General features: G+C 44.1%; 1 protein-coding gene across 5 annotated transcripts in view; it reads left to right on the top strand.

Annotated features, from left to right (window-relative positions):
- Positions 1 to 449: 449 nt before the first annotated feature.
- ATXN7L1 (ataxin 7 like 1) overlaps positions 450 to 26,700 on the top strand; it is a 203,467-nt gene continuing 177,216 nt past the window's right edge. For 2 of the 5 annotated variants that reach the window (XM_075909853.2, XM_075909922.2), the window contains exons 1-2: positions 451 to 1,004; positions 1,593 to 1,661. In XM_075909853.2, the coding sequence (XP_075765968.2) occupies positions 890 to 1,004; positions 1,593 to 1,661 (184 nt within the window). In that variant the 5' untranslated portion in view covers positions 451 to 889. Of the gene's footprint in view, positions 1,005 to 1,592; positions 1,662 to 26,700 lie in introns of those variants that run through there. The other 3 variants (XM_075909983.2, XM_014580834.4, XM_075910048.1) reach the window with 3 other exon arrangements.

Here is a 26,700-nt window from a genome sequence, read left to right as displayed (position 1 = left end):
AAGCCAACGTTTTTGTGCAGTTGTAGATGGCTATCATTTGGGGATGCCAAAATGACACTGTGCAGTCAGGAGCCTGTTGTTAACATGTTTATTAAACACACCAACACAGCATCCACAAAACATGAATGAATGTTTTGTGTCGTCCATGCAGAGGGCATTTGCACTGGGCACATTCAGCCATTGTCCCAATACTGGCGCAGCACTAGCCCTTGGCACAAGATGCTCAGAAGGAGAGTGGAAGTTTGCTGGAAAAACTCATTGAAGTCAAGGCGTGGGGGACCTGCATCCTCTCCCCTGGACAGGTGGCGTGATGCGTCCCCTGAGCGCGTCCCTGAGCCACGACTGTCCCAGCCGATCGTCGGAGCGGAGGGCGTCGCGTGGGGCACTTTCCTTAAGACCCCTTCCTGGTCGCGCCTCCCGAGACCTCCCTTCCCCCGGGTTTCACCCCGCGACGAATGACTCCCAGCCTTGCCCGTTGCAGACAAGCCTCCCTCCGCGCGACGAGCGAGGGGACAGCACAGGCCCCCTGCCGCCCGCGGCTCCCGGCTGCCTCCCGGGGCTGCGCGTGGCCCCCCAGCGCCTCCTGCCCCGCGCCCTGCTCCCGCGGCTGCCTCGCGCATCCCCCTGCCCTCTCTGGCTCAGGCAGCGGACTCCGGGCAGAGGCGTCGCTGTGCTCAGTGCGCAGGCTCGGCTGCCCGGGGCATGCGCGGTGCGAGGCGGGGAGCCCGATCTGATAGGGAGCAGGGGCTGACACTACCCCCGTGTGGGCGGCGGAACGTCCCGAGGATGACGTGCGGCGTTCTCGAATCCCGTGGCTGGCTCGCTCGCTCGCTGCTGGTGCCGAAGGAAACGGGAAAAGCAACAAGAAGGCAGGAGCCGGAGCGGCGCCATGGCGGCCCTGGAGCGGCCCGTGCCCAGTCCCGAGGCGTTCCTGGGCCAGCCCTGGGCCACCTGGGTCCGGGAGGCCGCCCCCCCGCACGCGCACTGCGCCGCCCCCCCGCACAGTAAGGGCACCACCAGACACAGCGCCCTGCCCGGGGCTCCCCATGCTGCTCCCCTCCCCCTGGGCGCACACACGGAGGGGGAGGAGGACGGGGCTCGCCGCTGGGCTGGGGGCAGCGGGGAGGCCTGATGCGCTGCTGTCCCCCCGCCCCCCCCCGCCGCACTAGGGGCTGCCTTCTCCCCCACACGCCCACTGCACAGACCTCGGTCCCCGTGCGCGTTGGGGAGGCGCGGAGTACGCGGTGTCTGCTGCCGCTGGCGGCACGGCACGGGGCACCTCCGCTGGGCCAGCTGCATGGGGTGAGGGGCAGGAGGCAGGATGCTCTTGCACGGAGGTTGGAGGAGCAGGAGGATGCTGTTGCGTGGGAGGGGGGTTGGGAAGGCAGGAGGATGCTGTTGCTTGGAGTGGGCTTGGGCAGGAGGATGCTGTTGCATGGGGAGGCGGGCACTGGTACTCCATGGCAGGCGCTGTGACAGTGATAGTTGGGTTTTTGCTGTTAAACATAGAAACATTAACTCCTTCCCCTCCCCAATAAACACATTTCCTTTGACACACTCTCTCTCTCTCTCTCTCGACTTTTCTTCTGCAGCCATAGATCTAGAAGAAACTGGAAAAGAGGGTGGAAAAAGCAGGGAGGTTATGAGGCTTAATAAAGAAGGTAAGTGCAAACCATTGACACACCTGTCTCCGTCCTAGTGGTTGTCAGTGAATGTGGCATGGTCCCAACATGGTATCATAATATCATGTGGATTGCTCAGGTGGATAACCATGAAGAAAGCTCATCAAGGCTTTCAGGGTACACAAAAGCAACTGTCACTATGTTGTCAACTTCTTTAAAAATGTAACTGGGGTGTGTGCATAAGTGATGCATGTTAAAGGATAAAAGATAATTTAAAGTCAAAGGGTCATTTGATGCTCCTTAGTGGATTTCTTTCTAAGAGTTTGTCCTTTTTGGTGTAATACTCCATTTCAGTATGGAAACGCACACATTTGTACACCGAGGTATCAACTTAATTCTAAAAGTTATTAGCAACTGGAAAAACAATAGTATAGTCTGTTTTTTTTCGCTCTTGCTAAAGAAATGGTTAGTGGTAATATTTAAATCAGTTCATACTAGCTCAAGTTGCATTTTGGTCTGAGATTGTCATGAGGTGAGTGTGGTTACAAATGGCTAGATGGATACATTTTATTAAGATTAGCTAATGTTTATAACCTTAAACCAAATCCAATGAGTTGTTTGTAAAATGCTAGTCACAGGACTGCAGTTGGAAATACGAAGTTTCCTGGTGCAATTAATGTGAATATAGAAATAAATCACAATGTACAGGCATTTCCAAATATGGCAAGAGGCCTGCAAATTGGTAGGAGAAAAAACTGTAGTGTGGCTGCAGGCACTCAGATTGACATGTTTGTTTGTGACAGGATTCACTAAATTAACACTTGATTACTATGGTATTATCAGATCCGTGAATTAGTTATTTGATAGTTTTTGCGGGTCACTTTGTGTTGAAGAAATTCTTTTAGTTTGTTATGGAATGAATAAGATTGTATAAACTCGTAGGCTGACCACCATCCACATATACTGTTGTTGTGAAATTGGTTCATAAGAAGCAGTTCTATAGTAGTGAAACTACCCAACATATTAATGTTGAGAGAAAGATCACATTATTAATAAGGGATACAGGCAGTCCCCCGACTTACGCGGATCCGACTTATGTCGGATCCGCAGTTACGAACGGGGCTTTTCTCGCCTCGGAGGACATGGACTGCGGGATCTCGCGGTCCCGCCACCCGTGTACTCCGGGGCGAGAAAAGCTGCTCCGCGTCTCCCTGGTCTGCAGACCAGGAAGACGCGGAGCAAAGCCGCGGAAGGGCTCGGGCAGAGGGACAGCCGCGGCACGCCTGGGCTGCCCCGCTGCCCGAGCCCCTCCGCGGCTTTGCAAAGCCTCGGGGGAAGCCGGCAGCGGGGCAGCCCAGATGCGCCGCGGCTGTCCCTCTGCCAGCGTCCTCAGAGGCTTTGCTCCCCGTCTCCCTGGTCTGCTGGTCTCCAGCAGACCAGGGAGACGGGGAGCAAAGCCGCGGAGAACCTGGGCGGTGGGACTGCGGTGCATCTCGGTCCACCGCCCGCGTCTTCCTGGTCTGCTGGGGGGGGCGCCGCTAGTACGCCCCCCCCCCCCCAGCAGACTAGGCTTTTCTCTGGATGCCTGTGGCAGAGCAGCTGGGGCACTGCAGGTTGGTCCCGCAGTGCTGCTTTGGGCGCTACTGGACCAACCCGGCAGCACCCCAGCTGCTCTGCCCCAGGCGTCCCCAAGTCAGCTGCTGCTGAAACTGACCAGCGCTGACTACAGGAAGCCAGAGGCAGAGTTGCTCTGCCCCGGGCTTCCTAGAATCAGCTGCTGATCAGTTTCAGCAGCAGCTGACTTGGGGACGCTTGGGGTTCTTAAGTTGATTCTGTATGTAAGTCGGAACTGGCGGTCAGTTTCAGCAGCGGCTGAATCTGGACGCCAGTTCCAACTTACATACAGATTCAACTTAAGAACAAACCTACAGTCCCTATCTTGTACGTAACCCGGGGACTGCGTGTACTCTAGTATTGTAACAATGTATATCTTTAGAGTATCTGTGTTACAGAATCATGTCACCTAGATTTTTATCACATTAAATTTGTGATATTGGCAATGTTGATGGCAACTTAAATGAAAACTAAAGAAAATGTTTCTTTTCCAGACAAACCTTATAACTTTGTTATTCAAATCAGGGGGTCATTACTGTAAATTTTACATGTTTTACCGTACTTCAAAAATTCCATCCTGGTAGTAACTTGCAGGATTTTGAATCCATTTGAATAAATTAGTATGAGTAGAAATATTTTTACTTTATTCATTTAATCAGTCTGTTAATGTAAATTGTTATATCCTAGCCATCACTTTTGTCTGAGTACCCTTTGTAAATCATGAATTAGACTTCACTCCCCTTGCTAAAGATGGGAAAAATCTAAAGCACTGGAGTCATGCAAATAGGCTGGCAATGAGTCCTGTATATAACAGTACTTGTAGATGTGTTCTGATCTCACATATGCAACACGTATTACATGGATTGACCTTTTTTGGGTGTTTTTAGTTTTGTTTTTGTTTTTTGTTTTGTTTTGTTATGGCCAATGTTTGTGGACCTGGAATGTTGTTAGTTCAAACCCATCTTGACTTTCTTTATAACCTCATGTAAATCAGTTAATTTATTTACACCACAGATTGCCAAGCCATAAAACTAGTTTATACAATGGAATTTATAAAATCTCAGACTTCATGTGGTTTATGATAATGCATATGAAATTATACTAAATTTATTTTTAAACATTGAAAAAAATCCAGAAATCCTCATTTATCAAATTAGCTTTTTTTGTAGCATATGTCTTTTGTCATGATGATAAATACCAAATGTCCTTTTAAAATATTCGTATTTTAAATAATGGAAATTGTTGCTTACCAGAGGATTGCTTTGCTACTTAGTTTGTACTCCATATAAAAAACAGTAAGGTTTGTATTCCCATTTGTGCACCTGAGATAGACGAGGAAAGAATATCTGAAGGCATCCGTAACCCATGATGGAGCATTTATTGTTGGTATAATAGTGCACCAGTAAAGACTGCTACCTCACTCAATATGGTGGTGTAGTTTTCATACCTCTTTCAGCAGTAAGAGGTTACATAAAATAGTTCCATTCAGGTCACTGGAGTTGCTTGTGTAAGTAAATGCTCACCTTTCAGAGTAAGCGGCTAACAATCTGGTCCTAGTGTGTAATTTCTGTAGTGCAAAAGGTGCAATGAAGCCTTTTTTTTAAGAGAAACTGGAGACGTACAAAAAACTGCACAATGTACTGCCTCTTGTTTTATTATTTGTGTAGTGAGAGAATATTGATGAGGGGGAAATCATGAATATTGTGCTCATATTTGCAAATGAACTTGCTTTGGCCATGGTTGTGCCTCCTTTATGTTTACAGTTTGTTAATGTGGTTGAGTTTTACTGTTATGTATGTTTGTGGAAAGTGGATTTCAAAGTTACATACTCAACTATTCATAGGAAAATGAAATTTGCATGCATAATTATTTGTGCCAGAAAAGCCTGATTATTCATCTAATCAGTAAGCCATATCATGTGACTTATCTGACAAATCAAAACTAGTCAACATAGCTCAGACAGTGACTTCCAAAGAGTTGGGAGCGCTGTTTGGAAGGTATGCTTAGAATTGACTTAACAAATCTGAGGAAATGAGGATTTGCTTGTGGATAGTGTATGTACGTACAATATGAGGCTAAATCATTAGATCACTTATTTGTTGTGAAATATTCTCGAAGCTGTAAAAATGTGACTATGAAGTTCATGTGAAAAGATCACCATTCCCATAATATATTATTTTAATTTTAATAATTTAATGGTGTGTGTGTGTGTATATTATGTACCTCAAATATTTCCACTTATTTTTTTTTCTTATGTGAATTTACATGTTGTGTAAAATAAGAGTGTATTTTCTTATATACATAAATCTTTAAGTTTGAAAGAGATATATGCTTTGCTACATTGAATGTACAGGCAGTCCCCGGGTTACATGGATCCGACTTACATCGGATCCCTACTTACAAACTAGGTGAGGCAACCCCGCACTAGCTGCTTCCCCCCAGCAGACCAGGGAGACGCGAAGCTAGCGCCCTCCTCCCCAGCAGATGAGGGAGACACAGAGCGGCTTTTCTCAGCAGACACCTTAGCTTGAGAATAAAGGACTGAGGGAAGTGAGGTGTGGGAGAATAAAACTGAGCTCTGGAGAAATGTTTGGCTAGAGTTTCCCCTACAATATGTACCAGTTCCGACTTACATACAAATTCAACTTAAGAACAAACCTACAGTCCCTATCTTGTACGTAACCCGGGGACTGCCTGTATATAGAGATCTGTTAAGCAACTATTGGATACATGGCATCAAAGACATCCCGATTAACTTTACTGACTTTACACCAGAGATTTGGTTCATGGGGTTGCAGTCTATATCTAGTGGCTCTCTAGGTAGAAGTCTAGATTCAGTGGAACTCCATAAAAATTGAAAGGTTAAACTTGATGTCATAGTCAATTTACACTTTCCCAGTTCAACAGATTTTAATGTTTGAACATGATGAGTGCCATGTCTGTCTTATATTGCCTCTTCACTACCAGTTTCCAACACATCACTGTACAGCAGGATAATTGAGCATAAAATTAATTCTATCAAAACAAGTTATAATCTATATATCTATTTTCAAGTCTGCCTTTATCTGGATCAACATCACATGTGCTCAGTCTCTGGGCTCAAACTTGGTGACTACATTTGGAGCTGGAGTGCTGAAAGGATAGTGTGAAAGATAGGTGTCAGGGGAAGGAATAAATTGAGTCAGAATTACAAGTATTCAGTATTTTCCCTCATAACATCCTGTATTTTAATATTCACCTGCAGGACAGTTCTGCAGAGCCAAGACCACAGTAGCACTAGAGTAAAATTCATGGAAGGTCTAGTCAGTTTTACTCTTTGTATTTGTGTTGTGCAGAAAATGAAATTGACGATTCCACTATAAATAATCTGTTTTTGGAATGAAGGTAGGAAAGAGATACAGAGACAGCCGAAGATGTTTTCTAAAGAGAGCGGAAGAAGACCCTCAGGGAAAAGTGAAAAAACAATGCTTCTGAAAGTGGAAAGAAGGCAAAACAATTGATTTGTGTCAGGATGGAAATTGTATCTTTAATTTCTTTTGGTACCAATCTCCAGGAACGAAATTTACCTGAACTTATTTTAAAATGTTTCTTTTCCTCTATATAATCCACCTGTTTCAGAAAAATGTTTGGGAAGAGTTTAGAAATAAAAATCAAGCATAGTCAGTCAGTTAGTGGAGGGTCTGCATTTATGTTCTGCAGTTCTCATTGTATGAAATTTCCCTCTCTTTGCCTCCTAAAGTACCTAGACTAATAACCGTTCCAAAGGCAGAGGGCCTCCAGTGGACATAATATTCCATTAGACCTTGGTATGTGGAAAAACTGGGAATTGTCCTGAGACAAGGCATGGTTGATATGAAGTGAAATTGTTCTATATTAATTAATATAGTAATAGATGTAGGAATAATCTATGCCATCTGTTTCTGGTTATTTATGCTCCCATTGTGAGTTTTCCTTGTAATGACCTAGTTGAACATAGGATTGGATTGTCCATGTTTTAAAGTTGAATGCTATATCACTTAGATATGTAATCTTTTGGCTTTTTTAGGATTCTGTCCTGATCTACTACACAACATTGAGGCTCTCCTGAGCACTAAATATTGGCAAACTCTTGTCCTCGCTGCACACTATATTGTTGTTATTATTATTATTATTATTATTATTATTAATTTAATATGTCTGTTATGATAGTCCCCAGAGGTTTAGTCAGAATTGGGGCCCAGTTATGCTAAGAACTCTACAAAACACATTTGAAGACATGGACTAGGTTTCAAGAAAGGTGTGCTATATTTCATCAGTCCCGGGAGAGTGGATGATTGTAGTGTGAATGGTACTTTCTGGCCATAGATGTTTGAATCAGGATTTTGGATCCTTTAAATATGAGTCTAAACTGTCACTCGATTAGTTCTTTCAATATATAAAAGAATTTGCTGCCCTTAGACTATAAGGTCTTTGGTTTATTTAGGTTCTCCTTAGAATCCTTGAGATTGTAATTGAATTCCTTTCATCTGGCAATGTTGAAAACTCCTCTTAATTTACGAGAGATCTTTTTAGACAACAGAGGTTCATACTCTTCTTAGTAAGTTATTCTACTGAGAGTACATATAAAACAAAGATCTAGTATAAGTTAAGAGTCTCCAGGAGTGCCCTAATGCCATGGAAATATCATCATCTTGATACAATAGGAAATTGTCCTCAGTACTGGTGGTTGAGGGTTTCTGGAGATGGAGACCAACCTAAAGTTTTTCAGGATAGAGATGTTGAGTTTAGTGTGAAGTCATGTGGGTTTTTTGTCCACTGATGGAATTGTCACAAGATTTTTCTGATTGCGAATTATGGTAATGTCAACAAGTGCAGAATTTGTGATTATGAAAAGGGTGTTCATTTGCCTACTAGGGAAGGGATCTCTCATATAGCGAGATCCCCAAGTCAAAGTCAGTTCTAGAGAATTTGTAAAATGTCATGATGCTGATATGTCTCTGTGCTTTCTAGTTGCTTAACTGATGGAATATAAGTTTCTAAAGCACTAAAGAACTAGCTTTTTCCCCACCTTTTTCTCTATTATAGCTATATGTATTGGTGTATGGTTGACAATTTAAGAATATATATCCTAGGCTGATGTGATGTTTCAGGCTATACTTGTTAATCACTCAAGCTGTTGCAGAATGAGGCTTCATGATTCCCGAGAATTCAACAAAATAAAAAATAGTCTGAACTCTGTAAGATGCCGTGACTATTATTCAGCAATTTTCTTCACTTTGCTATCAGTATTTAAAGTCTTAAATAATACATGCTTTGTGCCTTCCTATGTCACTTTTTATCGCAGTTTAGTTCACCGTTATTTAGAACTACATGCTCTTACTTTGTTTTAAGTACTGTTTTTTGTTTTTCATTGTGCATTACAGGAAAAAAGCTGGGTACTCTACATTAGAACAAGCACTACGTAGTAAGAACAAGATGAGTTTTGGGTTCTTTTTCACATGAAGTTTGAAGTTGTTCGAGTCATTTAAACTCTTTGTTCTTCATCTGATTCATCTGTAAAATAGAGACAAGCAAACTGTGGTGGAGGGACTCCACGTGTTCTGTAGTGCACAAAGGATTAATTCTTGATAAGAAAGGACAAGACAATGTGTGGAGGAAGGCAAAACTCCCTTATCTCTGCTTTGTGAATAGGTTGATCCCTATACTGTAGTGGCTTGTGTTTATTGTATTTGCTTGTTACTTTGTTTTAATAGCATTTAAAGCCAGATGGGACTATAAGAACATCTAGTCTGACCTCTTCTATTTTATAGGGCATCAACTTGTGCCCATGCACACCTGTGTTGAGCCTAGTAACTTGGGCTAGACTAAAAAATTAGTTCTGAGAAGACTAAACTGTTGTGGGTCACTGACAGAAAACAGAAGAGAGAGATGCCCAGAACATGGATTATCTGACCTACTGGTCAAAGCAGGGGTCAGAAATCAGGCCATGTCAGATACCAGGAGGTCAGAGTGCAAGACAGGCCAGAGGGCAGAGAGTCAAGTGTCAACCTGACCCCACCTGTCTCCTATCAGGAGATCAGAAGCAGGACACGAACTTGAAAGCAGAATCACAGCTCAGAAACCAGAGCAGGGCCAGGTTTGGATGCCAGGAAGTCAGTCCAGAGGAGCAGGAGCAAGGGAGCACAGGGCACACAGATCAGAGCAAGGTGCATCTAGTTGAAGGACAGCTTCCTCTTCCTCTGCTGGGTTTATATGGGGGCTGTAGCCCACTCCATAGAGCCCTCCAAATATGCAGGTAACCACTTTATATCTGCATATGCAGATGTGGTTGTATTGTTTGCCATCTTCGTGGAACAGATGCAGATCCATATTTTTATATCTGTGCAGGGCTCTGAGAGAGAGACTGCTGGCATAGATGTGGATACATTTTGTAAAAGGTAGATGCATGCATTGTGGGTTGGTTAAAGGTGAATTATCATGGATATGGATTCAAATTTTTGTATCCGTGCAGAGCTCCAACAGTCAGGACTCCAAGGGTTCTACCGCTCAGCTCCTAAGACTGGGGTCCACTGTCTGAGTTCAGCTCCTGTTCTGACAACAGTTCGTAGATCCCTGGAAGCAAATTAGAATTTGCTAGTTCTGAACAGCCAGGATTCAAGGCTTGAAACCCTGCAATGGCAGGAAATTGATTAGGTGGGATATGCCCAGATGATCCGTATTCCATGCTGTAAAGGGAGGTAGAAAATCCCCAAAATGCCTGCCAGTGACCAAGAAAAAACTTCTTTTTGACCCTAAATCAGTTGGACTCGAGTATGTGAGCAGGAGACATAATCCAGGATTAAGATTATCTTCCCCCCCAGATGTGCGCCATGACATCAGGTGTCCCACCTCCAGCTCTGGCAATCCCTGATGCTTCAGTGTAAGTGAACAAAAGGGAATGGAAGAACAAAAATACCCCCAGCAACCCAGAATACAGTTGATCAGTTGTGCACTGGGGAAAATTTTCATCCATAGCCCTTGTCAGTGACCAGCTAAAATCCTGAAGCATGATATTTGAGCATAGTAACTGCCATATTTCAGAGGTGAAAGTATTATGTTGAAGGCAATTAGGTAGCTTCTTATTCTCCCTATGTCCAATGAACTAGGCATGTATAGACTCTCTCTCTCTCTCTCTCTGTAAGGAAGGGGGAGGGGCAACTACCAAGGCCAAACAGCCTGATCCCTGCCCTCTTTTTAATTAAGAAGATGGATTAAGTATGTCTAATAGAGAGCTATCTAATTTTGTTTTAAAGACTTCAAGCAATGATGAGTCCACAACCTCCCTGGTAAGATGTTGTGATATTTAGTTACCATCACTAGAAGGAAATTGCCTCTTATTTCAGGGTTGAATTTGTTTAACTTCAGTTTTCTTCCATTGGTCAGTAAAGCTGAAGAGCCCTCACTATCCAATCTCTTCCATTTTTAAGTGCCTATCCACAGTGATCAAGTTACCTCTCAGCCTTCTCTTTAATAAACTGAATTGTTTGAGCTGCTTAAGCCTCAGATTGTAAGGCCTGTTTTCTAGTGCCTGGTTGATTTTTGTGGTCTTCCTTTGATTTATCTCCAATATTTCTACATTATTCACAAATAGTCCAGAAGACAGTATTCTAGTAGTGATCTTACAAACGTATTGTACCGAGTTAAGATTGTTTCCCTGTTTGATTTTAGTCTTCCCGTTTTTATACATCCAACTATATTAGCCCTTTTTAATACCACATGTTATTGAATTGTGATGATTAAAGTAGGTGAGCCAGATGATTTTGTAACAGTAATTTGTTATAAGGGAGGACACGCTTTCTGGTGAGAGAGGGCTGGCTGTGGTATTTCAGTGCTTTTATCACCCTTTGCACCTGCTGCAGGTTGCCAGCCAATCTTGGTCAAGCCATACAAAACCTACCAAGTCAAATTCCAAATGAACCCCTTCCAAGGTAGTAAAGAGACAAATAAATGAACAATCCCAGTGCCCTTGCTATGGTCTTCAGCCCTGGATCTGGGCCCTTTAAATTCATCCCTTTGGTCAGGCTCTCAAATAAGCTCCGCCCCCTTTTGCCTAAGCCTGTCCACTACTCCAGGTTCCGTCCTAGGGGCCCCATAAACTGCATTTACTCACGGCTTAATTTGAGTTTGTTGTTTCTTCTTCCTTGTGTGTCATCCTACCTCTCCTCTTTAACTTCGCCTTTACTTCAGGGTTAAAGATCTGAGGCCCTCTTTCGACTGGCAAACCCAGATTAAAGCAAAAGTGGGCAGAAACAAACTCTGGTTATCTCTGGAGCTTCTTCGGCCAGAGTGGAGTGGAGAACCCTGCTTTATCTCACCCCCCTGGTCCCAGCCAGGAACTGACTTGCTAAGGCTTTGCAGCTCATTTTATCTGAACCTGCTGTGCTCTGATGGGCTATTTCTGTAAGACCTTTCCAGGCACACCTGAAAGACCCAGCCTTTGCTGCTTCTCTTATGGTGCTTCCTGGGGTGGGGGGTAGAAGAACCATGGAGACTCTTGTAGGGAGCTTCAAAGGCCAAGTTCACCCTGTCATACCTGTTTTCATTATATAATACTCCACTAGCCTTTGTCATCTGCAGACTTTGCTAGCAAAGATTTTATATGATCATCTAGATTAGGGGTAGGCAAATACTGGCCCGTGGGCTGGATTCAGACCACCAGGGTTAGCCCCTGGTGGGCTGCTTCCACTATACTTTCCTGCAGAGCTGCAGGTCCTGGCGATTACAGCCTCTATTGGCCATGGATCGCCGTTCCCGACCAATGGGAAGGTGGGAAGTGGTGCAGACTGGGACATCACTTCCCACAACTCCTATTCGCTGGGAACAGTTATCTGTGGCCAACGAGAGCTGTGATCACTGGTACTTGTGGCCACGAAAGTAAATATAGCGGAGGAAGTCTGCCAGGGTTAATCCTGACGAACTGCTGCCATATTATTGCCCAGCCCTGATCTAGATGATGATATAATCTAGATCATTGAAAACATTACTGAATAGCATTGAAACAACAACAGCTCACTGGATGCCCCCCAGAAATGGCCCCACTCTTTGAAGTTTTCTTGTATACATCTACCATTGTAGATCTGTTGGCCAATTTTTAATTTATCTACTGTTAACTATGTTGATTCCATTTCATGGACGTTTTTTTTTATTAAAATGTCAGATGGTACTAAGTCAAATGCCTTGAAGAAATCCATGCATACTCAATATCAGCACATTACTTTTATCACCCAGAACTGTAATCCTGTAAAAAATAAACAGTTGTGTTTGACAAGTTCTACTTTCCACATAACAGTGCTGACTGGCATTAGCTATATTTGCAGCTTCCGGGTCTTTGTTATTCAGGATATTGTCAACTGTCCCTTTATTTTGCCCATGATCTATGTCAGACTAATTCATCTATGGCTCCCCTTTATCTGCTATCCTTATTTAACAGTCCTTATAATCTGTTCTGTCTGTATTCTGATTAGTCATTCCATCGGTCTTTCTTTGGGGGGGAGTAGGGAGGGGGACAACACACTGTCTAGTTTTTATTACCAAACTTTGAATCTGTTTAGATTCTGACAGATGTAGTGCTGTTTTCAAAACTCTCACAGATGTTACTTGTTCACCAGAAAGAAAAACTTCCTGTTTTGCATCCCTGAACAGGGAATATAATACCACCAGTTGCATTTTACCTTTTTTTTTTGTTTCTTTCCTTCCCAAGTGCCTGCTGCAGTTCTTGGCTGCTAGTTTCACAAACATTTTTGACAAAATAGTGCTAAAGTGAATCCTCAGGGGGATCTGGCAGGTCAAATTGTATTCCAAAGTTGGATTTTGTAAAAAGAAGTGTTTAAAACCCTGTCAGAATATATTTATTTTTATTTATATGTGGAACACCACCTACAGTGTGCTTGTCATTTTATAATTTAACAAGAGAACTTGATTCCCTGTTCATAGTGTAGTTGTGATGCAGACAAAATTGATATACCTGCAAAATTGATATATTACTTTTGAATCAGAGGTGGTCAGAACCTAAAAGTAGTCCATGTTGAAAGGCTTCATGGAAAGAGCTATTTGAAGGAGGCAGAAGACATTGGAGTATGGTAGGCATGTCAAACTCGAAACCTATTGAGGGTTGCACAAATGAGAACTGATAGCTTTCAGGGCTACCTAGGGTTCCCAGGTGGTTTGTTGAGCAAAAAAAAAAAAAAAAAAGCATTTTAGGTGCCAGGCAGAAGGCACCAATACCGCACACCTGGCAACCCTAGGGCTACCAGAGAAAATGTACTTTGTCAGAAAGTTGTAGTTATACCTAAAATATTTTATAATATTACAATAATTTGATGTGTAAAATTGTTATTTTCTCATTACATAATTTTTAATTTAAATATAAATTTAAGGTAATTTTAAATTTTGTATATCAACATAACTCATTGAAATAAAAACAAGTATAGACCATGGTTAATGAAATAGAACAGGCTTCTGTGAAAATTTGAGATACTTTGTAAGTTTGAAATTTTGCATAAAGATATAATTATTCATGCAATTGCAAAAAATTGACATATTTAGTGATATAAAATAAATAAATATACATTTTGTGTTTTATTTGGGAATAAATAAATCAAAACCAAAATACTACTAACAAGATAACCCCTTCCTCTCCCCTAGAGGTAGGCACTCTTATACCCCCCTTCTAGCCCAGTCCCCCCCCCCCAACCTAATGCCTCTTCCCTCCCCCAGAGCCAGGCTTTCCCAGCCTCCTCCACCCCCTGGGTCCCAGAGTTGATGTTGCCATCTGAGGTGCTGGGGCAATGTGAGCACAGTGGCCAGCTGTGAGTGCCTGTCCTGCCCAGGTGAGCACCCTATCCCCTAGGCCACACGGGAACCCACTCTGCCATCTTACTGTCAGGATGCTCCTTATCCCTCCTGCCCCAGGGCCCACCAAGTTTTGGCCATCCCAACCTAGGGGAGGTGGGATTTGAACCCACAACCCTGTCCTCCCCAGGCAAACACCCTATCCCCTAGGCCATGAGCTCCTGTTGGAGAACCCAGCACAGAGCGCCCAGCCAACCATGAGCGCGTGCACAGAGCAGCATGAGCAGTTGCTGCAGCGCAGAGTGGCCTTCTTGATTTTTGAAAAACCCTCACGCCCCTCCCCACCAAAATAGCAGCAAAACTTGTTGAGCAAAAAAAAGGAACTAACCAGGACAGCAAAACTTGATGGGGGGAGGGGAGGCTGAGTTGCATCGCCCCCCCCCCCCGGAATTTCTTCACATACCCCCCCCAGGGGGGCACACACCCCAGTCTGGGAACCCATGTATTAGAAGAAACCATTGTGATAATCTATTCTAACCTCCTGTATAACATGCAAAAGAACTTTCCAAAAATAATTGCAAGAGCTTTTTTTTTTTTTTTTTAAAGAAAAACATCCAGTTTTGACTTACAAGTTGTCAGTGACTGAGAATCCATCACAGCCCATGATAACTTGTTCCAGTGGTTAATCACTCTCACTGTTTAAAATGTACAGCCTATGTCTCCTATGAATTTGTGTATTTTCAACTTCCAGCCATTGAATTTTGTTATGCATTTCTCTGCTAGATTGAGAAGCCCATAATTAAACATTTTTCCTAATGTAAATGCTTATAGACTGTTATCAGGTCATCCATATTTCCTTTGTTAAACTAAATTGACTGAGAGCTTTGAGTCTGTTAGTATGAGGCATCCTTTCTAATCCTTTAATCATTTTTGTGGCTCTTCTCTGAACCCTCTCCCATTTTTCAACATTATTCTTGAATGGTGGAGACCAGAATGGCCCCAGTGTTTTGGCCGTGGATATATACAAAAACAGGAAGGGGAAGAGAGATGTGCCGTATTAAGTGTATATTCCAGTTTTTAAATCAGAATGTATTGTAGTATCAAATCTAATGCCTTTTGAATCCTATACTCTGCTCCACCCTTTTTCATGAGTCATGCCATAATTTTAATCTTAACTAAAAGACAAAGAAGCACTAACAAGGTGCAACAAAATACAGGACAATGTAGCACTTTAAAGACTAACAAGATGGTTTATTAGATGATGAGCTTTCGTGGGCCAGACCCACTTCCTCAGATCAAATAATGGAAGAAAATAGTCACAACCATATATACCAAAGGATACAATTTAAAAAAAAATGAACACACATGAAAAGGACAAATCACATTACAGAACAGAAGGGGGACGTGGGGGCGGGGGGAGAAGGAAGGTGAATGCCTGTGAGTTAATGATATTAGAGGTGGGGAAGGGGAAATGTCTGTGAGTTAATAGTATTAGAGGTGATAATTGGGGAAGCTATCTTTGTAATGGGCGAGATAATTGGAGTCTTTGTTAATTCCCCTGCGGAGAGTGTCTAATTTTAGCATGAATGCCAGTTCAGAGGATTCCCTTTCAAGTGCAGATTTGAATGTCTTCTGAAGTAGGATGCAGGTTAGCAGGTCATTCAGACAGTGTCCTTTCTGGTTGAAATGACAAGCAACTGTTTTTTCTTTGTGATCCTGTCTAATGTCTGTTTTGTGGGCATTGATTCTTTGGCGAAGTGTCTGAGACATTTGTCCAACGTACATAGCAGACGGACAGTTTTGGCACATGATAGCATAGATTATATTTCTGGAGGCGCAGGAATATGTATTCTTGATCTTATAACTCACTTGGTTAGGCCCAATAATGGTGTCAGCATAACAAGGTGCGTATACAACAATAATCCGATCACGTGACCCTTTCATTAGTGTGATCTCATCCTTTCATCATTACCTCTATTATGTCTAATTTAGGTCCTGGTCCTACATGATGCAGTGCACAGTCAGCTGTCATTAAAGGCTAGTTGAGGTTCTAGATGGTGAATGGGCATGCATCTGGTCCCACTGCCACATATGACAGTTTTCGGTTCATGAGAATGATACTGGAGGATGTATTCATTTAGGGTTAGGTAGAGACTGTCTCTTCTAGGGCTGACAATAGCAGTTAGCCAGGGAAGACTTTTAAAGGTTCACAATAGCTTGAAACTATTTATGTGGCTGATTGCTTCTCCTGATCTGAGACCCACTTTGAGAAACTCTGGTTTAGGTGAAGTGTAAGTGAAGCTCTCTCAATATTGCAGAGTTTTTGTTTGCACTGTGGGAGGAGAAGAAATTCTAGGCCTAATGGGCACCCTCATGGAGTTCAGAAATTGAGCACTCCGCTCTAGCTTTCCTTCAGTTACTGAAACCAAGATCATGCTTCTCTCTATTAATCAGGAGCAAACTTCCCTACATTCCCTCCACACACAGTTATTTTATGTGATCAATGCAGAATATGTCCCCTACTCAACTTGGTGATCAACTGCACTCCAGTGCCTCTTGAAAGTTGAAGCAGTACCCCCTTTACATCCCTGAGTCTACATTTTTACTGGCAGCTGAGGGCAAAAGTATCACTCCCATTCACAATTCAGACTATGGTTTAATCTTGTATCAAAATAGTTAACCTTCAAACCCAGTGAGAATGCACATAGACTAGGCCTTTGTTACAGAGCTGACTTGGGTGATTGATGTCTGGGTGTGAGCCTCAGGGTTAACTTAGCTTGCATATGAGCAATCACACTGCAAACTCAATGGAAAGCTGTTTATTCTTCATACCCTAGTTACTGGGTCTTCACAGCTGCTGCATTCACACGTGTATTGCTAGGTCTGTAGAGGGCATATCCTATGGCTCATAGTGCTGCAGTAAGATGAGCACCTTTATGTTTCGTTCAGTGAGTTCTTGGAGTAACTGTTCATCTTTCCAGGCAAATGGTGAGATTTGTGGGAAGGCTTTGGAGGACTGTTGACACTTGAGAGTGATTTTGGATGCATCCTCAGAGCCATGTGACAGGATATTACCTAGAGAGAGAGAGAGAGAGAGTGAACCCAAGCGGTAGTCCAGCCATTCTCAATCTGTGCATCAGGACCCTAAAGTGGGTTAAAAGGGTCTTCAGGACTGGCCTTAGGGTATGTCTACACTACAAAGTAAATTCGAACTAACATCTGTTAGTTCGAATTAACTTTCATAGGCGCTACACTAGCGCTCCGCTAGTTCGAACTTAATTCGAACTAGTGGAGCACTTAGTTCGAACTAGGTAAACCTCATTGCACGAGGACTAAGCCTAGTTCGAACTTACTAGTTCGAATTAAGGGCTGTGTAGCCACTTAATTCGAACTAGTGGGAGGCTAGCCCTCCCCAGCTTTCCCTGGTGGCCACTCTGGGCACCACCAGGGAAACTCCTATGCCCCCCTCCCGGCCCCGAATCCCTTAAATGGGCACGGGCTGGCTACGGTGCTCGTACCAGGTGCAAGCCTGCCAGCACCCAGCCAGCAGACCCTGCCCCTGGCACGCCATGAGCCAGCCACCCGATGCCCCCCCAGCTCTCCGCCTCTTCCCGGGATCAGGCAGGCGGCTCTCGGGAGCCTGGCCAGGACCGCAAGATGAGGGCACCCGCTTGATCTAGTGCAGACATCGTGGATCTCATCCACGAACTCCACAGTAGGCACAGGAAAGTGGCCGTCTAGGGCAGGAGAGCTGCCAGCCTGGCCACCCAGGAGCAGATTTGCATGAAAATCAAGGTGGTCCACTGAGACCCCCGACCCTGAGCCCTGAGCTTAGAATGGCTGTACTGGGTCAGACCAAAGGTCCATCTAGCCCAGTAGCCTGTCTGCCGACAGCAGCCAACCCTAGGTAACCTGGAGGGGATGGACCAAAGACAGTGACCAAGACATTCGTCTCGTGCCATCCATCTCCAGCCTTCCACAAATTTTGGGCAGGGACACCATTTCTACCCCCTGGCTAATACCACTCCATGGACCCAACCTCCATGACTTGATCTTACTTCTCTTTAAACTCTGTTCTAGTTCTAGCCTTCACAGCCTCCTGCAGCAAGGAGTTCCACAAGTTGACTCTTTGCTTTGTGAAGAAGAACTTTCTGTTACTAGTTTGAAGCCTGCTACCCATTCCTTTCCTTTGGTGTCCTCTAGTCCTTCTATTATGGGAACTAATGGAGAACTTTTCTGTATGCACCCTCTCCACACCACTCTTGCTTTTATAGACCTCTATCATATCCCCCCCCGTCTCCTCTTCTCTAAGCTGAAAAGTCCCAGTCTCTTTAGCCTCTCTTCATATGGGACCTGTTCCAAACCCCTTATCATTTTAGTTGCCCTTCCCCTCCCAGCCTCTCTCTTCCCCTCTCCCACCTCTTTTTCCCAGTCTCCCCCAGTTTTGTTCAATAAAGAGAGATTCTATTTTTGAACACATGTTTTCTTTATTTTGTACATCAGGAAGGGGGGCTAGGGAAGGGTAAGTGGAAGGAGGTGAGGGAGGAATGGGGTACGCGCCTCCGATAGGGAGGACTGGGCTGGCTCTGCAGGCTTCTCGGGGTGGAAGTTCTCCTGCAGCCCCCCAATTGCCCTCTCCCCCCGGATGGCAGCTTGTGGCAAGTGCAGCCGGGGTGATGGCCGAGTGCTGTGATGTGCCCTGAGTGCCCACACGCGGAACTCCAAGCGAGGACTGCTTTGCAAGCGGGGAACCCTGAGAACTGTCTGTCCGGGGTAGGAGTCGGGTCCCTTTAAGCACAGCCCTCGGCTAGCCTGAGACAGCAGCTCCACGCTCTAAGTTCTCCTCTGATGTCCTGCCGGCACTGCTTCCGGCCATCCTTAACCTCTGTTCAGGGTCCACTCTGTGTGGACATGCTAGTTCGAATTAGCAAAATGCTAATTCGAACTAGTTTTTAGTTCTAGACGCGTTAGTTTGAATTAGCTTAGTTCGAATTAACTAATTCGAACTAAGTTAGTTTGAACTAACTCTGTAGTGTAGACATACCCTGAGGGATAACAAGAGCGGTTTCTACAGGAATGTTAGCAACAAGAGGGTTATCAGACAGGGTGTGGGGCCTTATTGGAAAGGAAAGTAACCTAGTGACAGATGATGTGGGAAAAGCTGAAGTACTCAATACTTTCTTTGCCTCTGTCTTCACGGGCAAGGTCAGCTCCCAGACAAATGCACTAAGCAACGCAGCATGAGAAGGAGGTGGACAGCCCTTGGTGGAGAAAGAACTATTTAGAAAAGTTAAACATACACAAATCCATGGGCCTGGATTTAATGCATCTGAGGGAGTTGGCAAATGTCACTGCAGAGCCTTTGGCTATTACCTTTGAAAACTTGTGGAGATTGGGAGAGATCCTGGATGATTTAGAAAAAGGCAAATGTAATGCCCATCTTTTAAAAAGGGAAGAAGGACAATCCAGGGAACTACAGACCAGTCAGTCTTACCTCAGTCCCCAGAAAAATCATGGAGGGGATCCTCAAGGAATCCATTTTGAAGCACTTGGAAGAGGGGAAATGATCAGGAGTAGTCAGCATGGATTCACAAAGGCCAAGTCATGCCTGACCAATCTGATTAGCTTCTATGATGAGGTAACTGGCTCTGTAGATATGGGAAAGTCAGTGGATGTGATATACCTTGACTTTAGCACAGCTTTTGATATGGTCTCCCACAATATTCTTGCCAGCAAGTTAAGGGAATATGGATTGGATAAATGGACTATAAGATGGATAGAAAGCTGGCTAGACTGTCGAGCACAACGGGTAGTGATCAACGGCTCGATGTCAGCTTGGTGGTTGGTTTCTAGTGGAGTGCCCCAAGGATTGGTCCTAGGGCCGGTTTTGTACAACATCTTTATTAATGACCTGGATGAGCAAGTTTGCAGATGACACTAAGCTTGGGGGAGAAATAGATATGCTGGAGGGCATGGATAGGGTCCAGAGTGATCTAGACAGATTAGAGGATTGGGCCAAAAAAATCTGATGAGGTTCAACAAGGACAAGTGTAGAGTCCTGCACTTGGGACAGAAGAATCCCAAGCATTGTTACAGGCTGGGGACCAACTGGCTAAGTAGCAGTTCGGCAGAAAAGGACCTGGGAATTACAGCGGATGAGAAGCTGGTTATGAGTCAACAGTGTGCCCTTGTATCCAAGAAGGCTAATGACATATTGGGGTGCATTAGGAGGAACATTGCCAGCAGATCTAGAGAAGTGATTATTCCCCTTTATTTGGCGCTGGTGAGGCCACATCTAGAGTATTGTGTGCAGTTCTGGGCCCCCGCTCTATAGAAAGGATGTGGAAGGTGCAGCGGAGGGCGACCAATATGATTAGGGGGCTGGAGCACATGACCTATGAGGAGAGACTGAAGGATTTGGGTTTGTTTAGTCTGCAGAAAAGAAGAGTGAGGGGGGATTTGATAGCAGCCTTCAACTTCCTGAAGGGAGGTTCCAAAGGGGATGGAGAAAGGCTGTTCACAGTAGTGACAGATGACAGAACAAGGAGCAATGGTCTCAAGTTACAGTGGGAGAGGTCTAGGTTGGATATTAGGAAAAACTATTTCACTAGGAGGGTGGTGAAGCACTGGAATGGGTTACGTAGGGAGGTGGTGGAATCTTCATCCCTAGAGGTTTTTAAGTCTCGGCTTGATAAAGCCCCGTCTGGGTTGATTTAGTTGGGATTGGTCCTGCTTTGGGAGGGGGCTGGACTTGATGACCTCCTGAGGTCTCTTCCAGCTCTGTGATTCTATGAAATGCAAGATACAGGCAGTCCCCGGGTTACGTACAAGATAGGGACTGTAGGTTTGTTCTTAAGTTGAATCTGTATGTAAGTCGGAACTGGCGTCCAGATTCAGACACTGCTGAAACTGACCGCCAGTTCTGACTTACATACAGAATCAACTTAAGAACCCCAGGCGTCCCCAAGTCAGCTGCTGCTGAAACTGATCAGCAGCTGATTCCAGGAAGCCCGGGGCAGAGCAACTCTGCCTGGGGCTTCCTTTAGTCAGCGCTGGTCAGTTTCAGCAGAAGCTGACTTGGGGACGCCTGGGGCAGAGCAGCTGGGGTGCTACTGGACCAACCCAGCAGCACCCCATCTGCTCTGCCCCAGACGTCCTGATTCAGCCGCTGCTGAAACTGACCAGCAGCGGCTGAATCAGGACCTGGGGCAGAGCAGCTGGGGTGCTGCCGGGTTGGTCCAGTAGTGCCCACGGGCGCTGCAGGACCAATCGGCAGCGCCCCAGCTGCTCTGCCCCAGAGTCCAAAACAAAAGCCTGGTCTGCTGGGGGGGGAGCACACTAGCTGTGCCCCCCCCCCCCAGCAGACCAGGGACACGGGGAGCAGAGCCGCAGCGGCAGCGGGGTGCCGCGCCTCTGAGGCTTTGCTCTGGCAAAGCCTCAGAGGCGCGGGACCCCCCCGCGGCTGCGGCTTCAGTCTGGGTGCCTGTGGTCTGCTGGGGACCATCCCCAGCAGACCACAGGCACCGGGTCTCAAGGGGCAGCAGCAGCGGTTCCCGCGCTTTTGAGGCTTTGCTCTGGCAAAGCCTCAGAAGCGCGGGAACCCGCCCGGTGCCCCTGGTCTGCTGGAGACAGTCTCCAGCAGACCAGGGGCACCGGAGCAGCTTACGAACGGGGCTTTCTCGCCCCGACTTCCGGGGCGAGAAAGCTCCGTTCGTAAGTGCGGATCCGACATAAGTCGGATCCGCGTAAGTCGGGGACTGCCTGTATATTGGCCCTTGATTTATCTCCAGTATGTCCATTTACATGCATTTTTTCTCTTTTGCCACCACCAGCTTGTTGGAGTTTAATTGTTGTTACAGTAAAATGCATATGCATTAAATAATGGATGAGTAAAAGTTGGTTTGGCAACGATATCAAATCTCTAAGTTACTCTTACTTGTGAGAGCCAGTACTTTAATCTCCTTCAGCAGCAGGGTCTAGGATGCTTTCTTGTGCAGGTGTTGTAAATGGTTTGTCCCTGCCTGTGCCAGCATCTAAACTGTTTTCATCCCTGGTGGGAAACCTGTGATTGACATCTGTTGTCACTTAGAGACTGCTGATAGGGCCTCTGTGTGTAGAAGGCTTCCACTGTGAAACCGACTAGGCACTTGTCACTTTTACTTAGTTTTATTGCAAATTCCATGCCTCCTCTAGGATTGTCACATAAACTAATTATAAATGCAGAGAAGGGGTAGGGGAAAAGGCATGATAACCTGCAATGCTGTTCTGAAATTAAAACTCTCAAGCATGGAGATGTTTTGCCTAAAGATAAGAGGATTAAATACATTCTACCTGTGCATCTTTATTTTAAAATACTTGTTTTATTTAGCAGAAATAGAAATAAAGTTTGCTGTAAGATCTAATAAAACATAATAGTTTAATACATTTGTAGATTCTCCTAGCTGAGGACCCCAAAGGATTTAGCAAGACCTCACAATCCCCTTTTGACCTAGATACCTAAATATTATTTTATAGGCAGAGAAACTGAAGAATAGAGAGGCTAAACGATTTTCTCCAAGTCACGCAGCAAGACTGTGGTGGAAGCAAGAACATAACTCAGATCCCCCAACTTCTGCTTCTGTTGTTTTAGCCATTATGCCGTGCTTTCTCCCATGGATTGTAAATAGGAGTTGGACAAGTATATCCAGCATGCTCAAAGCTTTGTATGGCATTCCTTTCTATGGCGTCTGCACAGGATAGAAATTTATAAAGACAAAAATACAAGTTGAATTTATAATTTCAGTGTTCAGTATGTTTACAGTAACATAGAAAATTGCTCTATTCTCTATTTTCTTGCAGCATGTAGCCAGTCACACTCGTTCAAAGATGATGTAGAATGTTTTCAAAACAGAATGGAAGCATTTTGTGCCTTGCTTTGGATTCACTTTATGCTGATATAAATGACTGCAGGACCAATCCCAACTAAATCATCCCAGCCAGGGCTTTGTCAAGCCAGCACTTAAAAACCTCTCGGGGAATGGAGATTATTCCTCACCTAGCTCGCTAAGCTCATCAGTGCATCCATTTTAATGGTTTGATCGAGGATCTGGCACATCCCAGCCTTGGGAATGTTCAGCTTCACTAAGCTATTCACCTTCCTCATTTTGGAGACTGTATTTCCCATTTGTCTTTGCATGAGAGAAAATTACATTTAACAAGTGGGTTTTGAAGGTTATAACTTCAAGTTACTCCATCCATTCTACCTCTATTCCATTCGCCTCCCCTATCTCTTTACAACCGGAGTGGGGAACCTTTTTTGGGTTGGGAGGTTACTGACCCACAGAAAAGCAGTCGGAGGCTGCAAACAAATGAGAAAAGTGAAAAGCAAAAAACCCCCAAACAAACCAAGCCCCACCTCATTTATGTGGCCCATGACTGAGAAGGAGAAGGACACTCCTTTCGTACACAGAACCCAGGGGGGCCAGGTTAGTAGATTTTGTGTGCTCCAGGCCCATGATGGAGGGACTGGAGCACCAGCATGGGCTCCCTAATGCTGGAGGGGGGAGCCCTGAGCCTTGGGGGCTGTATCCAAGCAAGCTGGGGGCCACATCTGGTCCCCGGGCCTTAGATTTCCCACCTCTGCTTTATAAGAACCCATCTTACAACTATTTGCTAAGAAGGGAAGCAATCCTTTTGCTACCACAGGGACCACAGAGCTAGTTCTGGTCCAGCACTGGGGGAGGGATTCTCTTCCAAGTATTTTTTCAGTTCCAAAAAAGAATGGGGGATAGAGATCAGTATTAAATCTGAGACTTTGGAAATTCAGGAATTCAGGATGGGAACTCAGAATTTCAGGATAGAAAATCTGGCAGCTACAATTCCTGCATTAAATCCCACAGATTGGTTTGCACTCTAGACTTTTAGAATGCATACTGTCATATTGCCACTCATCCCTCTCACAAAAAGCTATTTTGTTTTACAGTTGGCCAAAATCACATGTAGAATCAGCTATATTCGTTCAGCCTCTTATCTGCTCCAGGAATTTTCTCCAGTGCTGGCAGTAGTAGCCACTGACCTTCATCAGCAAGGCATAATTATCTTTCCCTTCCTTGATGACTGACTGTACAAAGACCAGTCATATTTCAAAATCCTTTCTGTTCCAGGCTGTAGTATTTCAGTTCAGCATTGAAAAGTCTACTTTGTCTTCTGTTCAACAGACAAACTTTGTACAAGTGCTTCTGGATGCCCTCAAATCCAGAGCTTAACATTCTGTGGACAGATTTATGACACAAATAAACCGTATTGCCAAGATTCAGATAAGCTCCGAGATAAGATACTGCCTCCAACTGCTGAGTCATGTGGCAGCTTGTGCTTTTTTAATACAGTGTACCAAGTTAATCTTAATTGTTTCCAAAGATGGCTAAGAACAATCTATATTCTGAACAAATGTAGTCTATTCAACTGATTTTTGTTTCTTATTGGGTACAAGACTTGCTCGGTCAATAGAAGGAGCAGTCCAAAGTCTATGCAGGCACCCCTTTCCTTTCACAAGGGGAGACTGATATTCTGGGAGGCAGTGACTCTAAAAGGTTTTTGTGGTTGTGTGGTTGTGTGGGTAGTCTACTGAACTTGAGCTCCCAGTGTGGTGCTGTGGCCAAAAGAGTTAGTGTGATCCTTGGATGCATAAACAGAGGAGTCTCAAGTAGGAGTAGAGCGGTTTATTTTACTTCTCTATTTGGTACTGCTGTGGCTGCTGCTGGAATACCATGTCTAAGGCTAAGGGGTGTTTTGGTTGTAGCCTGTGTAACTACCTACCTGGATATCAAATATTTAATAATGAGTTCTTCATTGTAGCAGAGAAAGAGTTAACATGATCCAATGGCTGGATGCTGAAGCTAAACAAGTTCAGACTAGAAACAAAGTGTAAACTTTCAACAGTTAACCATTGGAATAATTCATCAAAGGTGATGTGGATTCTCCCATCACTGAGAAGTTTTAAATTATTTTGAAGGAGTTCTACAGCACATATAATGCACAATGGTTCTTTCTGTCCTTGCATGTACTATATAGATTGTCCAGGAGGGGCGATATCTTCTCTTCTTTGTGCTGAAGCAGAGCAACTGCAAAACTAAAGTAAAGCAAATCACATCCTCATTTCACCCTCTTACCTTCCAGACATGCAGAACAACTATATGAGCAGATATTTCTCTCAAGATTATGAATGGGAACTGGACTCTTGGATCCTCCAAACACATTTTCCTGGTGAGAGAGTTTCTGGAAGTAAATATCTTTCTGACTATTGCCAACAGAAATTGCAAAAAATTCTGCTTGAGGGATGTAGGTCATCAGTCCTTGAGAAATGCCTTTCTTATTTTTTGGAGTAGGGGTCTTCTCTGTGCTTATCTTCTGATTCTGAGCATATTCAACAAGATCAAACAAGACAAAGCCAGAATCATTTAATGTGTGTTGACTTGACCAAGACAAGTGTAGTACCCTTGTCTGATTCTTCTTGATTCTTGTTCAGTACTGGAGTTTCCAACCTTTTTTCATCTGCTGAATTAGCTCTCCAATTGGACTCTTCACCCCTGTTTGGCTTTCCTACAATTCAGAGCTTGGTTCCGTGGTGGTTCTTGGGGACAGAGGTTTCCTGTTCAATAGTGGTACGATAGGTTCTATAATACAGCAGAAAGTTCTGTGCTAGCAATGTTTATTCCTAGTCACAGGTAACTCACACAATTAACTAAAAATTAATCAGATTAAAAATCACAATTAATTACAGTTTTATACACTATTAAACAATAGCATCCCAATTGAAATGTATTATATGTTTTCAATGGGTCTTTTTCTACATTTTCAAATATATTGACTTTGATTACACTAAAGTGTATAATACTCACTTTATATTATTTTTATGACAAATATTTGCCCTGCTAAAAATGTAATAGTATTTTTCAGTTCACCTCCTAAAAATGCAACTTACAAATATAGATTGTCGGTGTGCTCCAAAACAAAACAGTGTAAAACTTTAGAACCTACAAGTCCACTCAGTCTTACTTCTTGTTCAGCCAATCAGTAAGACAAAGAAGTTTGTTTATACTTACAGGAGATAATGCTGCCTGTTTCTTATTTACAGTGTCATCAGAAAATGGTACTTTTGTGACCAGCATTGCAAGGAATGCCAGATATGCTAAACATTCATTTGCCCCTGGAGGCATGAGCTGTCATTCCAGAGGACATGCTTCCATGCTGATGATACTCATTTAATAAATGAATTAATTCAATTTGTGGCTGAATCCCTTGGGGACAGTTGTATGCCTCCTGTTCTGTTTTATCACATTCTGACATATATTTGATGTTTATAGCAATCTCAGATGATGACCCAGCACATGTTTATTTTAAGAACATTTTCACTACAGACTTGAGAAAACGTAAAAAAGATACCAACATAAGATTTCTGAAGATAAACATAGCAGTCAACCCAAGGTTTAAGAAACTCAAGTGCCTTCCAAAATCTGAGAGCAATGAGGTGTGGAGCATGCTTTCAGAAATCTTAAAAGAGCAACATTCCAATGAAGAAACTACAGAACATGAACCAGCAAAAAAAGAAAATCAACCTTCTGCTAGTGGCTTCGGACTCGGATGATAAAAAACTAACATGCCTTGGTCCATCATCAGC

This window comes from Pelodiscus sinensis, chromosome 1 (assembly GCF_052426305.1).
Source record: "Pelodiscus sinensis isolate ZL-2025 chromosome 1, ASM5242630v1, whole genome shotgun sequence".
Lineage (NCBI taxonomy): Eukaryota > Metazoa > Chordata > Testudines > Trionychidae > Pelodiscus > Pelodiscus sinensis.
The sequence above is the reverse complement of the archived record's forward strand: the minus strand, read 5'-3'. Positions and strand labels throughout refer to the sequence as shown.